This window comes from Anser cygnoides, chromosome 2 (genome assembly GCF_040182565.1).
Source record: "Anser cygnoides isolate HZ-2024a breed goose chromosome 2, Taihu_goose_T2T_genome, whole genome shotgun sequence".
Classification (NCBI taxonomy): Eukaryota; Metazoa; Chordata; class Aves; order Anseriformes; family Anatidae; genus Anser; species Anser cygnoides.
The window spans coordinates 154,922,973-154,941,849 of NC_089874.1; the positions used below are offsets into that span (position 1 = coordinate 154,922,973).

Sequence of the window (18,877 nt, forward strand, 5' to 3'; positions counted from 1 at the left end):
GAAAAATCGGTCTTTGATCAGAACAAAAACCAGAGCTTTGACCAGAAATCAAATACAGTTATGCAGACTACTGCCAAGTAATTACTTAAGGTAACAGCTTCTCTACATAGATGTTCTGTAGTGATGACTTCACTATGGAAAGGAGAATACATCTTAGCTTTAAATACTTAGCCTATGATTATGTCATTAGTGTGCTGGAAAATGTAAAACTGCGTGCAGAGTGATAAGAGAGTAAGGTACACCAGGGCTGGCTGTGAAATTCCCCGTGCCATTTCTCAAGGAAGCGGCCGTGGTTGGTTATCTGCCTTCATGTTGCCCGGTCCTGGGGTCTCCAAAAGGACTCCACGTGTCTCTCTCTTTGCTCTCCTGAACGTGCTCCACAGGGGACCTTCCTCCTCACTGCTCTCCTCAGAGCTGGAAAACCCAGCGCCCGTTTCTGTGCCGACTGAAGGCCTTTCGTAAGGGCCGCTTCGGCATGAGACTTTCTCCTCTTGGCACGCTTGTCCTTGTGGAAACTTAAGGCTTTCATTGAAGAAGGCAGAAGCCATGCACTCGGCTGCCGTCTTGTCACAAGCACATAGGAGTTTCTCACACAGACTCCAACCAATACCTGAAAGAGAAAATTCAAAATTAATATTCAAAAGCAGTTACAAGTAGTCAACATGTAATTTTACACAGGTAGATGAGCTTTGAACTAAAATGTTCAAATTCACCTTTAATCATCTAAATACGCCTGACACTGAGGTCTGAGCAGCTAAAGCTGTGACTGGCTTTTGCTGAATTTGTGAATATAAAGACACCAACAGGTGTCCTTTGTCTGCAGTCAATAAATATGAATGCAATTCTCTCATTCTGACCCAATCACATTATGCACAGTGATGTAATAGCCTTTACCTCAAATAGGAAAAATGCTTCAGCTTTGGAGTAAGCATTGATGAAATTTTGTAAGCCGTTTTTTTCTGACTCCCCACTCACCTCTAGCACGTCACAGGTATGGTGGTATCCAGTCTGTAATACTTGGATACACTGTCATCAGAAAATAAGAAATGTCCTCTAACCCAAACTTACATTTTGGCGTGTGATCAAAACATACAACTTCAGATCTTGAAGTTCTTTCTGCATGGCATCCAAGCTTCTTAACTTGTTCCATACAACAGTGATGAGAGAAGCAGCACCTAAAATAAACAGTAAATGTAAGTGGAAAATAATTCATTTTTCTGCATCAATCACAGTGTATTCACAATTACTTTATCTATTTTCAATGACCATTAAAACTGAGAAATTCCAGTTTTCATATCATGGAAAAAAATTTCCATAAAGAAGAAAATAATAACATCTGCACTTTACAACCACCTTCCTAATTCCTTTGATATCACATGCTTAAAGGTGGTATAGTTTTGTTTGATAGTTTAATTCAAGATTTAAAATAGAAATTGCAACTGTGGCCCAATCCTCCATGGGCACTGTCTTGAAGTGTTCAAATGCTATCGGCTAAAAATCTGAAAACTTGAAGATGGCGGCCAGAGCCTTCGCTAGCCTTGATCTAGTCTACTTTATCATGTGTGGGTAGTTTTATTTGTGTGCAAGTTCAGGAAAATTTTGTGCGCTGTTCACTATACTTAGACCCCACGTGGCTCCCAGCTGTTACAACTTTCACCTAAGGAGAAGGTTAATTTGTAAATGGCACACGGCACGCTGATCTTTGTTGGTCCATAATACCCGAAGCTAAGAGCCCACACCTGTCCAGTGCATCAGTAGGATAACCTCTGCCTTCTTGGCCACAGTAGCAACCGTAAGACTCAAATTCCTCTGGGCATCGCTCAGTTAAACAGAACAGCATTTCTCCTAGCTGCGGCAGCTCCCTCTTCGCTCTTCCATTTCCTCTCTCTTGCAGAAAGGTTAATCGTTCACATGCTATAAAGCAAGAAGATGTTATTTGACATACCTTGTTTTCAACAGTTGGGGGCACTCTTCTGATGATAAAAGTATTTTGAGAACCATCATTTATTTATTTATTTGTATGTTTATTTATTTATTTATTTTTAAAGACAATGTAATATTATTTCAAAATCATTGCTCCACTCCATGACCTATGCCTTTTATAATACCACTGAGCAAGTCAGCAAGAGAAATGGAGGGAAATATTTAATGGAAAGAGAGATTCCCTACAGAGATATAAAATACAAATCAAAATGGATTGCAATGAGAGTAGTTTGCAACCCTATGTAATCTTTCATATTTAAATATTACTTCCAGAACATTCAAATCCATCTGAGAGAAATAAGAATTCAGTAGCTTTTCTCTTGGCTAATTCAGAAAATAGAGTCCTAATGACTCTATATAACTCCACAGTGATAGCTGGGCAATGACTAAGTTGTGCTGAAAGAAACAATTTTTGTCCTGACCTTTCAAATTTTTCATTTGAAATATTCTCCACGTAACATTAAAGGTGTATTCAAACTAAGATGTGCACAATTCCTTCATGGTACGTGTCCATATGTACATGTCTAACTGGCTTAAAATAACTATAATCTTTATCTGTAATACAATCCTAATTTTTAATTTAGAGGTAACTACATTTTTCACTAGATGTAACTGAAAAAAATAATCTTCATTTACCTTTTCCTTCAGGTCCATTGGGTCCCCTGTCAGACAGTGCCAGGTCCACAGCTACCCCAGGGGAAGCTGTGCCCTGGACACCTCTTGCAGGGCTTGTCTCTGGAGATTACACGTGCACAGGTTAGACTTGTAAAGATTAGATTTGCAAATCTAGAATAAACTCTTCTACAAGTAATGTGACCAAAAGTACATGTTCTAAGCTGTAATCAATTGGTAGTCTTCTAACATTTGCTGAATTCATAGTCTGAAGACTGTTCACTGATGGTTAAGTGAGTTTTCCTGGTCACTGTTAGAGAGTGAACTGCCACTTTCGGTGTTGAACACCCTGTATCCTTCTTTCCCTGTTGAACACCCTTTATCCTTTGTAATCTAATCAGCTCTAGGGAGAAAACGATGCTATTATATGAGTCGGTGAGAAATGCTGGTTCCTCAGGTAGCTCTGAACAGAGGGGTGTAAATTACATTAGTGCAGATGCAGTGCAGCCTGTACTTGCCTTTTCCTTTCATCCGTGTAGATGTGCCTGCAGGAATATTCTCAGTAGGGACAATTTTGACTTCCACTGAGTTAACATCTGCTGGGGAGGTGGTTCTCACTCCCACCGGGACCACAGCTTCCGAAAATCTGTCCTCTCCTGAATAAGCAGAAAGAGAAAAGCAGAAGAAGACATGGAGCAATAAACAGTCAGATTTTCATTTCAGATAGCAGGTCAGGGTAATATCCTGGGGCAGGTTTTCTGTGAACTGCTGGTCATAGAGAAAAAAAATATTCAAGACAAAGATTAGAAAAGCAAAGAGTATCCACACTGGTCACTGCTTCACATCTCTTGCCTTTCAGAAAAAAAAAAAAAAACATTATGCTTGTTAAATATGACCAGTGTAACTGCTAAACTGGGCAGGTAAAGGAGGTGTTGTTTAGATTTTTTTTAGTTTGTTTGGTTTGTTTCTGTTTGTGTTTTTGTAAATTTTGTATGTTGCATACAGAGGTAAAGAGCTATGCCAGTTACTAGAAAAAAAAAAAAAAAAGGTTGCTGATTAGTCAGCCGTACTGAGAGAGGAAGTGCAAGTGAGATAACGTGAGATGTCATTTCTGAGTAAATAGCCTAAAAAAATATATAGTGCCATTTCATACAAGGGTACCAAAACTAATAGCAACATTAGTGAAGGTAGAAAATGATTTGACTGATGCAGAGCTGGGCAAATGCAGGGTTTGCTGCTTTGTAACCAGAAGGAAATATCAAGGGGAAAATAAGTTGAGGTTAAGTAGAATAATTTTAGGGAGGTTCTTTATCCTAGAAGTTACACTGGTCTTAATTTTTAGATTATGTGAAGCTGTAGCATTGGCCAGGAATGTTTTGTTGAATTGGGGGATTATTTATCTTTTTTATTATTTTCCTTTTTTTTTTTTTTAATTTCACTATTTATATAAGCTAATTTGTTAATGAAAACTCTATTTTCAAATGGAAATCAAATGGTTTCATTTTTTCTAAATGTCAATACAAAGAACGTGGTATTTCACAAAGAACATACTTCATTTTCAAAGTGACTATGTATATAGTTTCCACATTTTGAAAGCTCTTCCTTTTAAATACCCCAGCTTAACTAATTAATTGGATTCAACTCAAATTCATTAATTTTATCCCTCTGAAGTTCTGTTTTTAGTACACATTGAAAACAACCTGTCTGAGGATAAGAGAATGGATGAAAAGAGTGAAAATACCAGTAAGAACACAGGGAAGCCCATGAAAGGATGCGGGAAGGGATCAATAGCAACATGCTGGTCCTAATAGCTCAGCAAGGTGCTCATTTCGTGATGCTTTGTTTGACAGTGATGTGATGAAAGTGATTCCTGCTACATGTAGATAATATAACCGGAGTTTGGGATATTCTGCACTTTGCTAAGAATAGGTATTACAGATAATCTTCTAGTAGCCATGCAGACCTCCAACACAAGACACGCATTTTCAGATATGTTCAAGTTCAGTGATTCTGAGCAGTCCTTGGTACAGCAATGACACTTTTCTGGACTGGGGAGGGCTACATGAATGTTATCTAGAGAGTGCAATCTAAGCCAAAAAGCAGCTCCTTCCTTCCCTCCATATTCAATGAAATTTGACATTTTCTGGTGTATTTGCTTCTTCCTGAATGTTCATTTCCATAAAAAGGGGCCACTGAAAACCTCCAAGACATGGTTCGCCACCTACTTTTAGCTGTGGCTAATGGCGTGAGTGTGCTTGTAGCAATAATAACTGTAAAAGGTGTAAAAGCTGTTAGACTGGGAAAGAGTTCCATGAAATTTTATATATTAAAGGAGAAGGTAAAATCAAAATGAACCCTTCAGGCAGAAAATGCTATGAATGTAATTTAAAGGATCAACCATTGTATCAGAAAATATATTACATGAAGAGGTTTTGCAACTATGTGCATGAGGAGTGCAAACAAGTGGCTGGAGGCAATGAACAACAAATACCTCTCAGAATGATTTTACTGACTGTGTTTTTGTGACCTGACCCTGATCTAAATTTGCTTCTCCAGCAGTCCTGTCCTCACCACGCGTAGATTTCAAACTGTGATGCTTCAGGTGATATATTGCTATGCCAGTCAAAGGAAAAGAAAAGCTTGGAGTCACTGACCTTTCAGCAAGGGGACAGGAGGAGCAGGAGCAGTACCTCTGGGGTCCTTTGTGATAACTGGACAAAAAGCAGAGGCATCGTGGTAGTGGAATGATACCAGCTGCATCTCTGCAGTGTGTTCCCAGAGTGACTTTTAGTGAAAATATTATATACTTTAACCAAATATCATTATTAACCTTTCTTTATAAAGAGGATAATTAGGAGAAATAAAGTGGTTTGCTCAAGAATATGCAGGTCAGCAGAAGAAGTAGAGGTATTATCCAGAAATCCTGAGATGCAGATTTTTGCTCATGATAACCATAAAGCCTAATAAACCAAAACCTGTTATCACCTGGAGCCAAAAGTGCCCAATTTATCAACAAAATTATAAGCAGACTCTTACCTTCTGCATTGAAAGTCCCCAGGACCATATCCTTGGGCTCAAAAGAAACCACTGCTGAAGACAGAAAATGTAAACTCAGACAAGTTGCCAGCACAGACTTATGAAAAGTCAAGCTGATGAGAAGAGGTTTTTCAGCAGAGGAGGAAAGACCCCCACCATTTCAAGCATGGAGATGTGCCAGGTTTTCTCTGCAGTGCATTGATTGTTACAGACAAAGTGATACTCATAAAATAAGCTCATTGTACCTTTGAATAATGTGCTTTCCACTAACAAAGCAACATAAATATGACTGAAGCAGAAAATTCCCTATTAAATCCAGCTGACAGACTACACTGAAGAGAATTAGGTGTAAAATCCCACTGTTGTGCACAGAACAGATGCTACGCTCCTTGTGAACACCTTGTGTTTGCATTGAAAATCAAAAATGTATGGGCAGCTACAAACCCAAACCCTTCCCTGACCTCTGATTTATTTCTTTACCTCATATGCTGATTTTCAAGTATCAGCTTATTTTTGATAAAGTATAAACAGAGCTCTCAGGTGATCCAGAAATTCATCTCTGCATCTTCTTTGTGTGTTTTAGGACGTTGTGATATAAGGAAGTAGGTCTTTGCCTTTGAATGAATTTCTGCAGAGTGTTTAGCTTTGGCTTAATGCAGTTCATGCAGCAATGGTGAAGCTCCTATGGTTTAAAATGGGGACACAAGTAGTTAAATGGAAATGGTTCTCCAAATATGTCCTTTGCAGTCTGACTAGATATGTTATCTGTGTTATAAGTTCAGCTTTCTAAAATTTCTATTACAGGCTTTTATCCCTGGGCAATATATTGAGCTTTATCATAAACTATGCCGGTTCAGAGAGCATGAGTAATTGGTTTGGGGGAAGACTGGTACAGATGTGCAAATACTGCACATAGATACTGCTTCATTTTGTATGACTAAACCTCTTTTTAAAGACAAGGAGCATGCAACTGGCTGTGGGTGCAGCGGTTGGCAGCCACGCAGCACGGCGCTGCCAGACACCCCCCCGACACTTCTACAACCTCTCTTCCCAGGGAATAAAGGTCTGTTCTGATGAAAGCAGGTTTTGCCACAGAGTTCTCAATCTCAGCCCTTGGGAAACTTTGTGTAAACACCGGTTAAGCACGTTGAGCACACAAACTGAAAAATTGCACCTTCTCATTCAGTCTTGAATTGGATCGCCAAAACATTGTGTCTACTTTTATATCCGACCCTCTAGAAGGGCTGTAAGAAAACAAACAGCCTGTTCTTCTGTTTTGTTCTTCCAGCTTTTGGGAGCTGAAAGCAGTGCTTCTTGCACTGTTAGTTGCAAACCTTCTTCCATGGATGCTGTTACAGCCAGTGTTTTGTCAGTCCTATGATGAGGGAACTCTGCAAAAATAAAAGCATTCTTATTGCAAAGAGAATCGTGGCTTAGGATGCTTGTTAGACAGGAGCTAGGCGTAACATGGTCAGAGTCAGCAGAATGAAACTTGTTTCCAATTATTATTATATTTGTACTTTTCATAGGGCTATATTTATAATATAAATATAGCAGGTATGAACCGAAGTATTGTAAAAGTGACTATTAAAATACTTCCTTAGTATCTATTGACTGCTGATAACAAATCCTACTCAGAGAAGTACATTACAGTTAGGAAAAGCCCTTAGTCTCTATCACAGTTTTAATTTAAACAAGAAAACTAATCAGCAATAAGCATTCTTTACATTCTCATTTCAGCAAACACTTAAATACGTGTCCTGTTGTGAACGTATGAGCATAAGAATTAAATATTTAAACATGAAAAATGTTTTAATCCAGCCACTTGGCTAGGAACCTTACTGAAGCATAGCTTCCTAAATACTCGATTTATTTTTCTCAGTGTATACATTCATCTTGATTTAATATACTCCAGTCAGAGAGTTAAAGAGGTGAGGACATACCCTCCGTGTGAAGTGTTGTCAGCTCTCTCTTGCTAGTTGTTTCTGAAAAGGAGAAAGCTCTCAGAGACTAAAGTGTGAGAAAGGGCTTTGTCAACATTTCATCTCAATAGTACAACAAAACAGGAGTTCAGTGAATTTATTCCTATTAAAGCAAAGGTTTAGGCAAATATATCCCTATCTCATTCAAATTTTCTCTGTAATAACGAATCTCCCAAAATACTTTTCCTGGAAGTTTGTCAGATAGATTTTTTTTTCCAAAGCCTGAGCTGGACAGAACAGACACAGAAAGATAATAATATGAGCAAACACTAAATTAAAATGTTTCATTCAAAGGATTTATTTTTTTTCACTAAGAATTAAAATCAGGAGCCTAAAATTAGTGGAGGTATTCAGTGAAATAAGATGTTATCTGTCTTTATCAGCAAAAGTAGCATGATTTTCCTGTTAACACTTGACAATTTCTCTTTTATTTGTAACATGTTGGAGCTGCCATACTTTATATTAGAGTCATCTGATCCCAGTGAAAGATTACTGGCTTACACAAAACAATTTTCTGGCATTGATGCAAACTTTGCTGTGGCATTTTCTTCTCCCGTGACCTCTTCACTCGGGGATGCACACATGCAGTGCCCTAAATTCATATAGCTGTCCTTAACATTGACAAATTTAAGCAAAGGGATCAGAAAAACTAGCAGTGCTTTTTCACATCTGGCTCAGCGTGGGAGTTTGAAGGTCCTCCCCCTGCCATGCTCTGGTTGCAATCCATATGAATTAAGTTTTTAATCCAGCTCTGTTCCCACACGCCAGGTATTCAGTCTTACCAGGTTGTAATTTCAGCTACAGAGCACAGCTCAGTGTATGACAATGGAGATAAATATCCCCTTCACCTTTATAGGGGATTTTTCCTTCCATAATGGAAAACAAGTAACAGAGCAGACTGGGTCTCTTTTTTTCCATTCCAATTACTTTTTGCATGCTTTAGGGAGAGATCTAGCTAGCAATACTGTCAGTTTGGCATTCCTGCTGGTGACCTCAGCAGGCTGCTATCACCCTAAGGAGCACCCAATAGTCAGGTTGGCAGGAGCCTCCTAAAAAAAGCAGAGAAACCCTCACGTCTAATTGGACTTTCCCTTTTGTGGTTGTGTCTCTTGCCTCTTGTCCTGTCCCTGTGCAACTCCAAGAAGTCTGGCTCCTTCACCTCTGCACACCTCCACTCGGTAGTGGAGGAGAGCAATAAGACCCCCCCTGAGCCTTCTCCTCTTCCATCAGGTGCTCCAGCCCCCTCGCTGGCTTGGTAACCTCGCCTGGCCTTGCTCCAGTATGGCAATTAGCCTGCCTTTTTCTTCTCTTTTTATGTTAATTTGAGTAGCAGTAAATGGAAAGGGCACATGAAATGGAGAACAGGACAGACAGCCAGATTTAGTGCAGGAAACCACCCAGCTACTGCTTCCTTCACCTTGGGTCAAACCCGATGCCAGCAGAGAAGCTGGCAGGAGGGAGCAGTCGGTCAGATCCTGATTGTTACCTGTAACCAGAGATGGACAGAGGGAGACATCCAGCCCATTCAAGGACGAGTTAATACGTGCGCTCGCAAAACACTCAATGGCATCTTTGTCGCATGTGCAGAGGAACTGTTCACAGGGATCCCCGGTTTCTGGAAGTAAAACAAAAATCCAGACGAGGTGCTATTGAGATATCTTTTCCCTCCACCTGTTTTTCCTCCCTGTAAGGCTTGTGTCTATATTCATTAGCGCATACCTATTTATACTGTGATTCTTCACGTTAAACACGTTCACGTTTTGTAGTTTGGTTTTGAAACACAGCTCCGTGTAGTCTGCACGGCTGGCATCAAGCACTGGAGCAGCTCCTACTACAGAGCAGCAAGGAGCGCAGAGCAGGGCTTTGCTGCGTCTAATTTTTCCATGGAAAACTTAAGCCAGCTGATACTGAGTTTGACATTTCACAGACTTCATTAAAATAGTCTGCCTAACCCCAGGACTTCACAGTCCTCAGGCGAAGTCTTTCATATAAAATGTGTTTTGCTCCTTATAAAGGCTATGAGAGAGTTTCCTGAAAAATACTGTTTTCCCCACTTCAAAGCCTTCTACCTTTCAGAGCTTCAGAAAACATTGATCTTTCAGAGGGTTCTCACATCTTTCACATTTTTGACAGGGACTATTCATTTAGCTTTCTTTTTTCTTTTCTTTTTTTTTTTTTTTTTTTAGTTTGAACAAAATGTTTTCTGATTATTAAGCATAGAAAGAGCTAGAAAAAACACTATTGATGTTTAAATGTGCTTGGGTATTTATAGACTGGTTCAGAAAACAAAAATGGTTTTCATTTGGAACAAGAAGTGTAAATTGGATCAGATCATTATTTAAACAAGCTGTGAAGTTCTTGGTTTTGTGATTCTGCTCTTCTTTGCTGGTAACCTCAAATCCTGTTCTAGAATATAGCCTTTTCTGAGCACCAAAAATAGGTCAAAAATTATATTAAAATAATTAGGGACACTCTACACTTGCTGAGATTTTACTAGTACTGCCCGGAGTAGCTCCTTTCACAACAGCATGGTCACTCTGCCCTTGCTGTTGGTGCTGTTGTACCTGAGAAGTATATGTGACCCTGTAGGTAAAACTTCAGAAGGAGCACTGCTTTTCAGGTCATTCCTCAGTATCACCTCCATTCCTGATGTGTGGAGATACCTCAAGCAATGCTCTGTGGTCCTGCAATGTCAGGGAAGCCTGGAAACCTCATCAGGAGGCTGCCAGTTAGAGGAGTCCCAATAAATTTCTGGCTATTGCACCTCAGCTCTCCTGCTTAGCAGGGCTTTGATACCTCCTTGTATTCCTACTGCCATTCACCCCAAGCAGAACACTTAATCCCTCAAGAATCCACAAACAGAGATGGTTTATGCTTAATTTATGTGTGTTTTTAAGTAGATAGACCAGAGTGAACTTCTCAGCCACGGTGAGGCTCCAGTATTATGCTTTTGTGATAGGTTAGCCTTACCACAGGTCAGGTTTTCAGCAGAGCAGCTGACATCTGTAGAAATTTTTGATGGGTCCCATGTGCACTCCATCTCCATTGCTTCCTCGTAGCATTTGCGGTGCTGGAAACAGCATCTTAAAGAGTGAAATAACACAAAGTTCAGAAAATTTATTTTTCTTTTCCATTCAAGATCAGCCTGCAATGCTTTGGCTGGCACTCCCATACAGGAATGCAAAAGATGCCGAAGGAGAAAAAGGGTCCACAGTGTGGACCCAAATCAGTCTGGTGGGATAATTACAGTTGCAAAACCCAGTGGTGGGAGCAGGTCTGCAGGCTGTGGGACACTACGCTTGCATTTCACTACTGCTGCAGTAGTTGAGGTCCTACAAAGATGCTAGAGCCAATTTCAGTAAAAAAAATCTACTGCAAATGCCCAAATATCTGCTCACAGCACACTGCCAAACAGAACCCCACAGCTTGGCTCTGGAGGTCCTGGCTCCAGCCCTGGCACAAAGCCTCTCACTGCAGATTTGGAGAACCATGTAGGACCCAGCACTCGGAGGTAAAGGTCTCTGCAGCACCTTGTGAATCACCATGTCTCATTGGGACTCTATAAATGGGTGAGGTGTTATCCTCTCTTTCTCGTTCTTTCCCCTCAGTGCAACAATCAAAATTAAAATAAACTGTTTAGTCATGGAAAGGGGCCGGGCCTCAATGTGTTTCTCACAGCAGAGTGAAGAAGCTTTCTCCTATCACTACACTATGCAGGCAGCTAGAAACCTTGCCTTGTCCTACACACCTGCTGTCAAGCAAACCTCAAACACCTGCATGGTCACCGTAGCTGTGAATAGCAATGAAAGTTCAAGCAAAACAAGATCCTCATCAATTCTCTCTTCACTTCTCAGAAAGACGAGTAGTAGCTGCTTTTTGGGAGAGTGTGTTGAACCAAGAGACCGTATCTGTGCCAGTGGCAAAAGAATCATCAGTCTACATTTGCTGCAAACTGCAGTGGGGTTGCCACGCAGCTAGGGAAACCTCTCTGAGGGACTGCTAACATCTCTGTGCTCTTTCTGTACTGGTGCTGCTCTGCATTGAAAGGAAGCTGAGTGGAGCAAAAGCCCAGGTGCTCAGCTCTTCAGGTATCAAGCCATTGAGTTGCCTCAAACTCACATTACAGAATGTCATTGTGTTTATTCAGAAAACCTATCATGAGAAGTCCCATGGCTTTTTTTTTTCCAGTAGCAGGGTTACATCTGCATTTTCCCAGCCATCCCATGCTGGAAAGTGGATGGACTAATTTCCGTCTAGCTATAGGCGTTAGCCATTGGTGTCTTCACTCAGGAAATTATTTCATTGCATTGCTGTAAGTACCTTTTTTTTCTATTTAGACATAGATGAATCTCCATTCTGTTTTAATTTATTTTCCTAACTCCTGCTGGTAAAAGTGTATAGCCATTAGATTGTCCTGATCTGATGTTACATTTTTTCTCACTAGCCCAACAAGGATCTGGAGCAGTATCTCCCGAAGCACAGACTGAAGTTTGGATCGTTTTGTTCTGAGTGCATGGTACCTGGAAGAGACGTTGAGCTATATTGCTCTTTTCTTTGCCCAGTGTCTCATGTCTTTGACATAGACAATCAGAGCAAGATTTACTTAACCTCTTAACTGCCACTTGAAGTCACACTTAGCTGTAACCTGGTTCTGTTGATGCTTAAATCCCCCAGATGCCAACATTTCCATTAAAGTCTACATGTGCTTACACTGCTGATACCCAGCTCCCAATAACAGCAGTTTGGTAGGGCTGTAAACCCACCGAGAAGCTCACATTCATTCTCCCACTTGTCTTATTAGCAGGCCCTCCAAATTTTGGCATCAGAGTGTGATTTCAGGGTAAGACAGAGTTCCCCAGCACAAAGAAATGAATGAGGTTTTGTTCATAAAGATATGCTCAGAATTTAGAGACCTCTGTGTAAGAGATGCCAAGAAGCTGGGTTTGAAGCTTACTTACTCTATTGCATGGGTGGCCATTCTTCACCACCATTCTTCACCACCATTTTAAACCAGCTGTGCCACCAGGATTACACTGGTGAAATTATATGCAGGTGCGGGAGGCTGTTTTTATTTCTAGGAAGTGTGCCTCCACATTGCAGTGTGGTGAAGTCCTTAAATCATATAGGCACGTGTTATGCTTCAGGACATCCGACATGGATAAGACTTACTCATCGGCTTCATCCACAGGGAGCCCTTCCATCTCCAACCGGCAAGAGCAGCCATAGTCTTCAAAATCCCTGGGACAAAAGCCACTAACACACTTCATTTTGTTCACGAAGTTGAGCAGGGCAGGGAAGTTAGTGAAGATGGACTGTAGCCAGGTGAAGCGAGAACCCAGGCAGTCTGGAAAGAGAGCAGCCGTAAATGCCTGATGCGCGGAGGTGAGCCAGGCGTGGGACACACCTGGGTGGTGGGATCGTGAAAGCAGAGCCTAAACAAGGCACTAACACGGGGGCATCAAGCAATTTTCATCAAGCAGTTTTCAGTATTATTACAGTCTGTGAAGAAATCTACAGCCTCAAAAATCCTCATCCCTTTTCAGTATATATAAAAACAAACTCCACAGCTGAAGTACAACTGGAACACATACTTACCGAAAAATAATGCAACGCTTTCCACATTTTGAAAGACTCCATTCAATAATGTGGCATTGTCTAAATTAAAAAAAAAAAAAAATCATATACATTTAAAAATAGTAGGTGACAAGAATGGCCCCCAGAGCACCCCGGGCCTTGCTTCTGTTGTCTAAACACTTTGAGATAAGAGTTACCAGCTATTTGCTAACTGCATGCTTCCCTACAGTGTTCTGGGGCACAAGTCATTCCCCATTACAGTGCAATATGATAGAAAATAAAGCTTAAAACATTCTTACTCAAGATTCTTTCAGGTGTGTTAAGAAGCTCTGGCAGAAATATCGGTGGCTCCAATTCTTGGCCACCTACCTCAGCAAACAAATTTGAGAAGAAAAAAAAATTAAATTGAAAACACAATAACATACTTCATTATGACACATACACTGCATGCATTTTGAATGTTTTTCTACACCAACAAGCTGATTTTGCAAAGCAATGAAACGCTTAGCTCTATGTACACCCTGGGGAGTCCAGAAGCATACCAGTAAGTCACATTGGCTTCAACTCAAAAATCAGCCTCTGTTAAACTGTGGTAGTGCTAGTGAGGATGTGCTCAGCCTCATATTCCTGTGCTCTTCTGAACAATAACACCTGTTGGAAATTATTATTATCATTGTTATTTATTTTTGTTATTTATTATTTTTTATTTATTTATTTATTTTTATTTTTATTTATTTATTATTTATTGTTATTTATTATCATAAAATTGCCTTAGTTGCCCAACTACTTGCATTGTCCCAGTTGTTTCTGCTTTGTAACCCTGTGCTCTTCAGCTGCTGGAAGTCAAGAGGTTTGCACAGCCGTCTCCGCAGCTGTGTTTGCTGTGTGCCTCTTTAGAAGTCTCCTTCCAGCAGAGCTGTGAGTCCAGTACTTGAGTTCAGGAGAAGCACTCAAAGCCTGGTGGATAGAGCTTAGGTGGAATCAGTCCTGGGTTATGGAGGGAAGCAGTAGCTGATTTACCTTCTCTGTAGCACTAAATACATCTCCTAGGCCATTACTCTATAGATAGTGCTTCTATCCATCTGCATATATTAAGTGCTTCTCCACTTGATGTTTCACTTTGCTGTTTCACCAGGATGCATAAGGGTTTACTGTCTAGATACATCTCCAAATATTTCAAGCCTTTGCTCTTCACTTAGCTAACGGGTCAGGTCAATAATTTTTCCCACCAAAATGATGTTTGCTAAATGATACAAACAGAAAAGACAGACCTTCTCATATAAAAGCAGAAGCTTCTCAGATTGATTTTGCTGAGACCTTATTGCCTGCAGTTTCTTCATAGGGCTATTTCTTTCTTAAGTCAATAGTCTTTTTTTTTTTCTTTCACATTTGAAGATGCTATAGTATATTTTCCGCACTTTTAATTTTTTCTATAATGTCCTGAATTAGGATGAAATATAGTACTCGTTCTTGCCTGTCCCACATATTTTCCTTGTTCTTATTTTCTGTACACTTTTAGGAGAGAATTTGTTACTTTAAATAAATTTAAACTTAACATTATTATTATTATTATATTAACAGATGAAAACTCAAGGGTATTTATTGGCTCAAATATCTAAAGACTGAATAATAAAAGATTTTAAAACAATGACATAGCTTATCTCTCAGAATAACTGGCATTATTAACTCTGTCCATTTTTTCTGTGAAAGGTTCTGGGAAAGAGCTGTTATTACTTTGTTATTGTGTTGTATTTTCCTGCAATAAATATAGGTGTAAGAGAAGGAAGAGGAAGACAAGTAATGGATTTTTTCAGATAATCCTTAACTTGAAGTTTAGCAAAGGATTAGAAATTTTTATTTTTATTATTTTTAAGACTATATAAATGGATCTTCTCAGGAATCTCGAGTTCAGTACAACTTGTGGAGTGACCAAGATGTCCCCAGACATTGTCAGTATACCTCCAGCACTACATTTGTCATGTTTAGTGGCAGAATAGGAAGATGTTTTTCCTTTTATGTTATTGTTTTCCTGAAAACCTTAGCCCCAATGGAAAGCTTTTAGATGAACAGCGAACAACCAGAAACATCCCTCATTGCAACAGGATGGAGAGGAAGAGACTGCTTTCCACAGACCAGAAAAAAACCTCCTGATAAAGGCTGGTATTACAGTACTGAAACAAGTCTATTGAATGCTTGACAGTCACAAGGAATTCAGACTCAAGCAAAATAATGATGTGCCTAGCAAAAGAAATAGCATTTACTGCTATATATATGTGCACACATTAAGCCATGCTTGCTAAAGAAAAGCTGCCACTTATTTGGGGGTTTAAAAGCTGTATTTCCTCTACAATCACAAACATCCTTGCCCCAAGTTGTGGCCTGTCAAGTTTATCTAAAGCCAGGTTTTGAAACACTGCCTATCTCCACAGCTCAAACTCAGTGTCTGTTAATGTGTAGCCATTGATCATCTAGGCCTTTCAGCAAAGTTTTGGAAAGCATGAAGATTCCATGGACGTGAAAAGAGACAGAGAAGAGGATTGATAAAGGCACATTACAGAGCCGCTGGATGATGTCATTCTTCCAGCATCCTCCATTTGCATGTAATTCTTCTCAGCAAACTTAATTTGCACACATCAAATTAGCTCATAAGTCTCTGACACTCCCCTTGAGAAAAATTCCTACCACAGGGTCAGCTGCTTAGTAAACTTTTAGTTTTTCTAATCCTTTTGTTACTAAGAATGGTATTTCTGATTGTCAGTGGGTCAAGATCAATGAATCAATGTTTGCTAACAAGGTTGCTTAATTTTGTTTAAATTTTGGGGTAGGGACAATGAGAAAATGCCTTCTGCATTAATCATGCTCTTTTCTTCTTTTTCTACCATGTCTTTTGGGGCTCATGTTCCCACCTTGTTCCTTGTATAGCCAGTGAAAGATTGCAGTACAGAAATAAATCTTTTAAATCACAGAACACCCTGGGGAGGTCAGCTTCTCTCACCTTTCTCTACAACCTGCTAAATGACTTGGCACATGTCCTGAAAAGCCTTGTGTGATACATCAGCCCTTGGGCTTTCCAGTTGTATGCGTTAGCCACAGAGTTTCTTTCATCATTCAGATGCATGTAAAAATAGCTTCTGGACTGTGTCTGTGATGTTGGTACTCTGACAATGCTTTTCAGAAGTGTTATACAAACAAAGCCTATCCAAAAAAAAAAAAAAATATATATATATATCAGTGCACCTCCAGTTGTTCTTGCAGTCATGTTTAATTAAAATGTCAAAATATAGGGCATGGATGCATTCATTATAATACTTGGGGAGCAGAAATATTGATTGTACTAGGAAAAATAAGGGTGCAGCAAACCCAACCTATTTGATTTATTCAAGGTAAATCACAGTAGCTCCTCACAAAAATACTAATTCATGCACAGGTATTTGTTTCAGTCTGAACATAGAGATCTGCAGAATGGATCTCACATAAGTATAAATCAACAATCATTTCCAAACCCCCATATGTTTAGGACAACATTTCAAAGCTTTGTGCTTAGACTGTGCTTAGATGGAGGAAAAAAATCTAACAACTGTGGCATAGCTTTTTGAGGCTTTAAGCAAGAATGTCTTTCAAATACTATGACAGAAAAATTTCTGGGTGCCTAGATATTTTTGAGTGCACTAGATATTATCAACATATGCAGTCACATTTACATCTGAAGACTAAATATCCCTTCTTTAATTATTTTAGAAGACTAAATAACCCTTTTCCTTCCCCCCCCCCGTAAAAAATGGTGCTTGTAATTTGTCATTCCCTATTTTTGCTGTCGAAAAATGCTGAAATTGTTACTGATTTCTATTCGTACAGTAGGAGTCTTAAGACTTGATTTCAATAATATAATTTCTCCATGCATTTTGTGTTAGACCAGTTTCTTTACTGTCTTGTAATGCATGTGACCCCTTAAAAGAGAGGCAATGAGTGAAAGTGAGGTAGGTCATTGTAGAATTTTTTGTGTGCAAAGGTGCTGGGCTTTCTTTTCACTTCAGGAATAACCCTACAGAACAACCAGAAACGGTGTTAGACCTTCTAAGAACCCTTTTCTTCACCTGTATGCTGCTACTTACAATGACATTCCCGCACAAATGCAGGGATTGCAGAAATTTGAAATGTTTTCCCATCCCTGTCACTGGATCACTTAGAAGCTCATTCACTACATGACAGCAAAATCTGAAGAGTTATATGAAGGAAAAAAAAAATGTTCAAAGTAAAATTTCAAGGAGGAGTTTTAGCTGAGCATGAGTAATATTTCAGAACCCACTTAATGACGTGGAGAATTTAGATAACACGCATGTATTTAATGAGTAGAATCTATATATATGTAATTTTTCACTTTTCCTTTTTTTTTTTTTTTTTTTTCATTCTGAAGGACTTAGATCATGACCAAATGCTAGCAGAAGGAAAGTTGCAATTTTTTTTCTTTAAATATTTTAACCCTACTAATGTTTCTTTCTTTATGACAAGTCCTGAGAAAAACCCATTTTACAACTACTCCATAATTACACTTATTTCAGTGCATTTGGATGTTGAACAACAAAGTTTGAAGGGGTAGAAGGTGTGCTTCTAGAGTTCTGTTTCCATGTGCACATACTTAAAACAGTACTTAGGAATAAATGCTAAATAATCATAAAAAATGAACGGTGACTTACCACTGTGCAACACCATTGACATAGACACCAGAAGAATTGCAATCATTTTTGGTTTAATCCAAAGATAAGAAAAAAATCACACAGAAGACTGATGCGCCTGATGAGTTAAGTAAAATATTAGGCAGAATGTTATTTCTTGAATCTGAGAGTAAGAAGACATTAACTTAGAAAATTATTCTTTTGTAACCTGGCCATATTTCTGCTTGATACAATAGTTTTTACCCTTATCATAGTAAGTGCACATATTGCAGCAAAGACTAGTCTTACATATGCTCCACATTTTACCAACACTCTTTATAAACCTGAATAACAGTATCTATTTGGATATTGATTTAAGTTAGTCAGCAGGCTCCTCAAAAGTTCCATGGACAGAGCAAGTCCAAAGAGCAAAAAAATGGTGTGCTTGAAGCATCTTTTGTTTTGCAAACAGTTTTCATACCTTACTTGATCTAGCAGAATGTTCAAACAGTTCTTACAAATGAACAAAACTTCTGGAATTAATTCTGTTGAACCCAGTTAATCTGAACTCCTGCGTATTAGTTTGCTTCACATCATGGAAATCTCTCCCACTTTGTAGTCACACATTTGCTCTGATCTGTGTTGAGACTGATTGAATGCATCATATATTTTCCTAATCACAAATTCTATATTGCTTGAAGATCTTCAAAATCTGGGAATGCTTATCCTTTTAGAAATGTGAATAAGGAATTCTTCTGAAGCTTTGCACCAGTACTCATTAAACGACAGAAAATTGAACTACACTTACAGTTCACCCCAAAATTAGAATAATTTTCTAAGTCAGGCATGGAGGTTTTTTATAACCAAATAAATGAACATTTATTTATCAGTTTTCAAATATGTACCTACTGTTGATTTCTGCTCCGTCAAGTATAAAGTCAAATATTGCATTCATTTTTATTTAAAAATCTTGTAATATTTAATCAGGATATGAGGTTATAAATCTAACAGCTCTAAATATTTTACTGTCTGAAATCT

At 39.1% G+C, this 18,877-nt stretch overlaps 2 protein-coding genes across 3 annotated transcripts in view; both read right to left on the reverse strand.

Moving 5' to 3' along the window:
- Nucleotides 1–242: 242 nt before the first annotated feature.
- OC90 (otoconin 90) lies at nt 243–6,131 on the reverse strand. The gene is made up of 6 exons (XM_048049872.2): nt 5,632–6,131; nt 3,114–3,251; nt 2,620–2,718; nt 1,740–1,914; nt 1,069–1,175; nt 243–610 (listed from the first exon to the last, which is right to left on the reverse strand). The coding sequence occupies exons 1-6, from the start codon at nt 5,657–5,659 to the stop codon at nt 276–278; spliced, it is 882 nt and encodes a 293-aa protein (XP_047905829.2). The 5' UTR covers nt 5,660–6,131; the 3' UTR covers nt 243–275.
- Nucleotides 6,132–13,208: 7,077 nt separating this feature from the next.
- The window catches only part of HHLA1 (HHLA1 neighbor of OC90), a 31,460-nt gene continuing 25,791 nt past the window's right edge, over nt 13,209–18,877 (reverse strand). Inside the window, exons 18-20 of one of the 2 annotated variants that reach the window (XR_010828820.1) lie at nt 17,882–17,978; nt 13,487–13,552; nt 13,209–13,268 (exon numbers count right to left, since the gene is read on the reverse strand). Coding sequence is in view for 1 of the 2 variants with exons in the window: in XM_066990757.1 (XP_066846858.1) it covers nt 17,935–17,978 (44 nt within the window). In the remaining variant the exon portion in view is untranslated. Of the gene's footprint in view, nt 13,269–13,486; nt 13,553–17,864; nt 17,979–18,877 lie in introns of those variants that run through there. The other variant, XM_066990757.1, reaches the window with a different exon arrangement.

Excerpts from the sequence above, each read along its gene's own strand:
- OC90 (XM_048049872.2), bottom strand. The coding sequence starts at position 5,659 with ATGGTCCTGGGGACTTTCAATGCAGAAG. Across the intron at positions 3,252-5,631 it reads GGGGACTTTCAATGCAGAAG|GAGAGGACAGATTTTCGGAA; the intron begins GTAAGAGTCTGC and ends CTGCTTATTCAG. Across the intron at positions 1,915-2,619 it reads CAATGGACCTGAAGGAAAAG|CATGTGAACGATTAACCTTT; the intron begins GTAAATGAAGAT and ends CTTGCTTTATAG.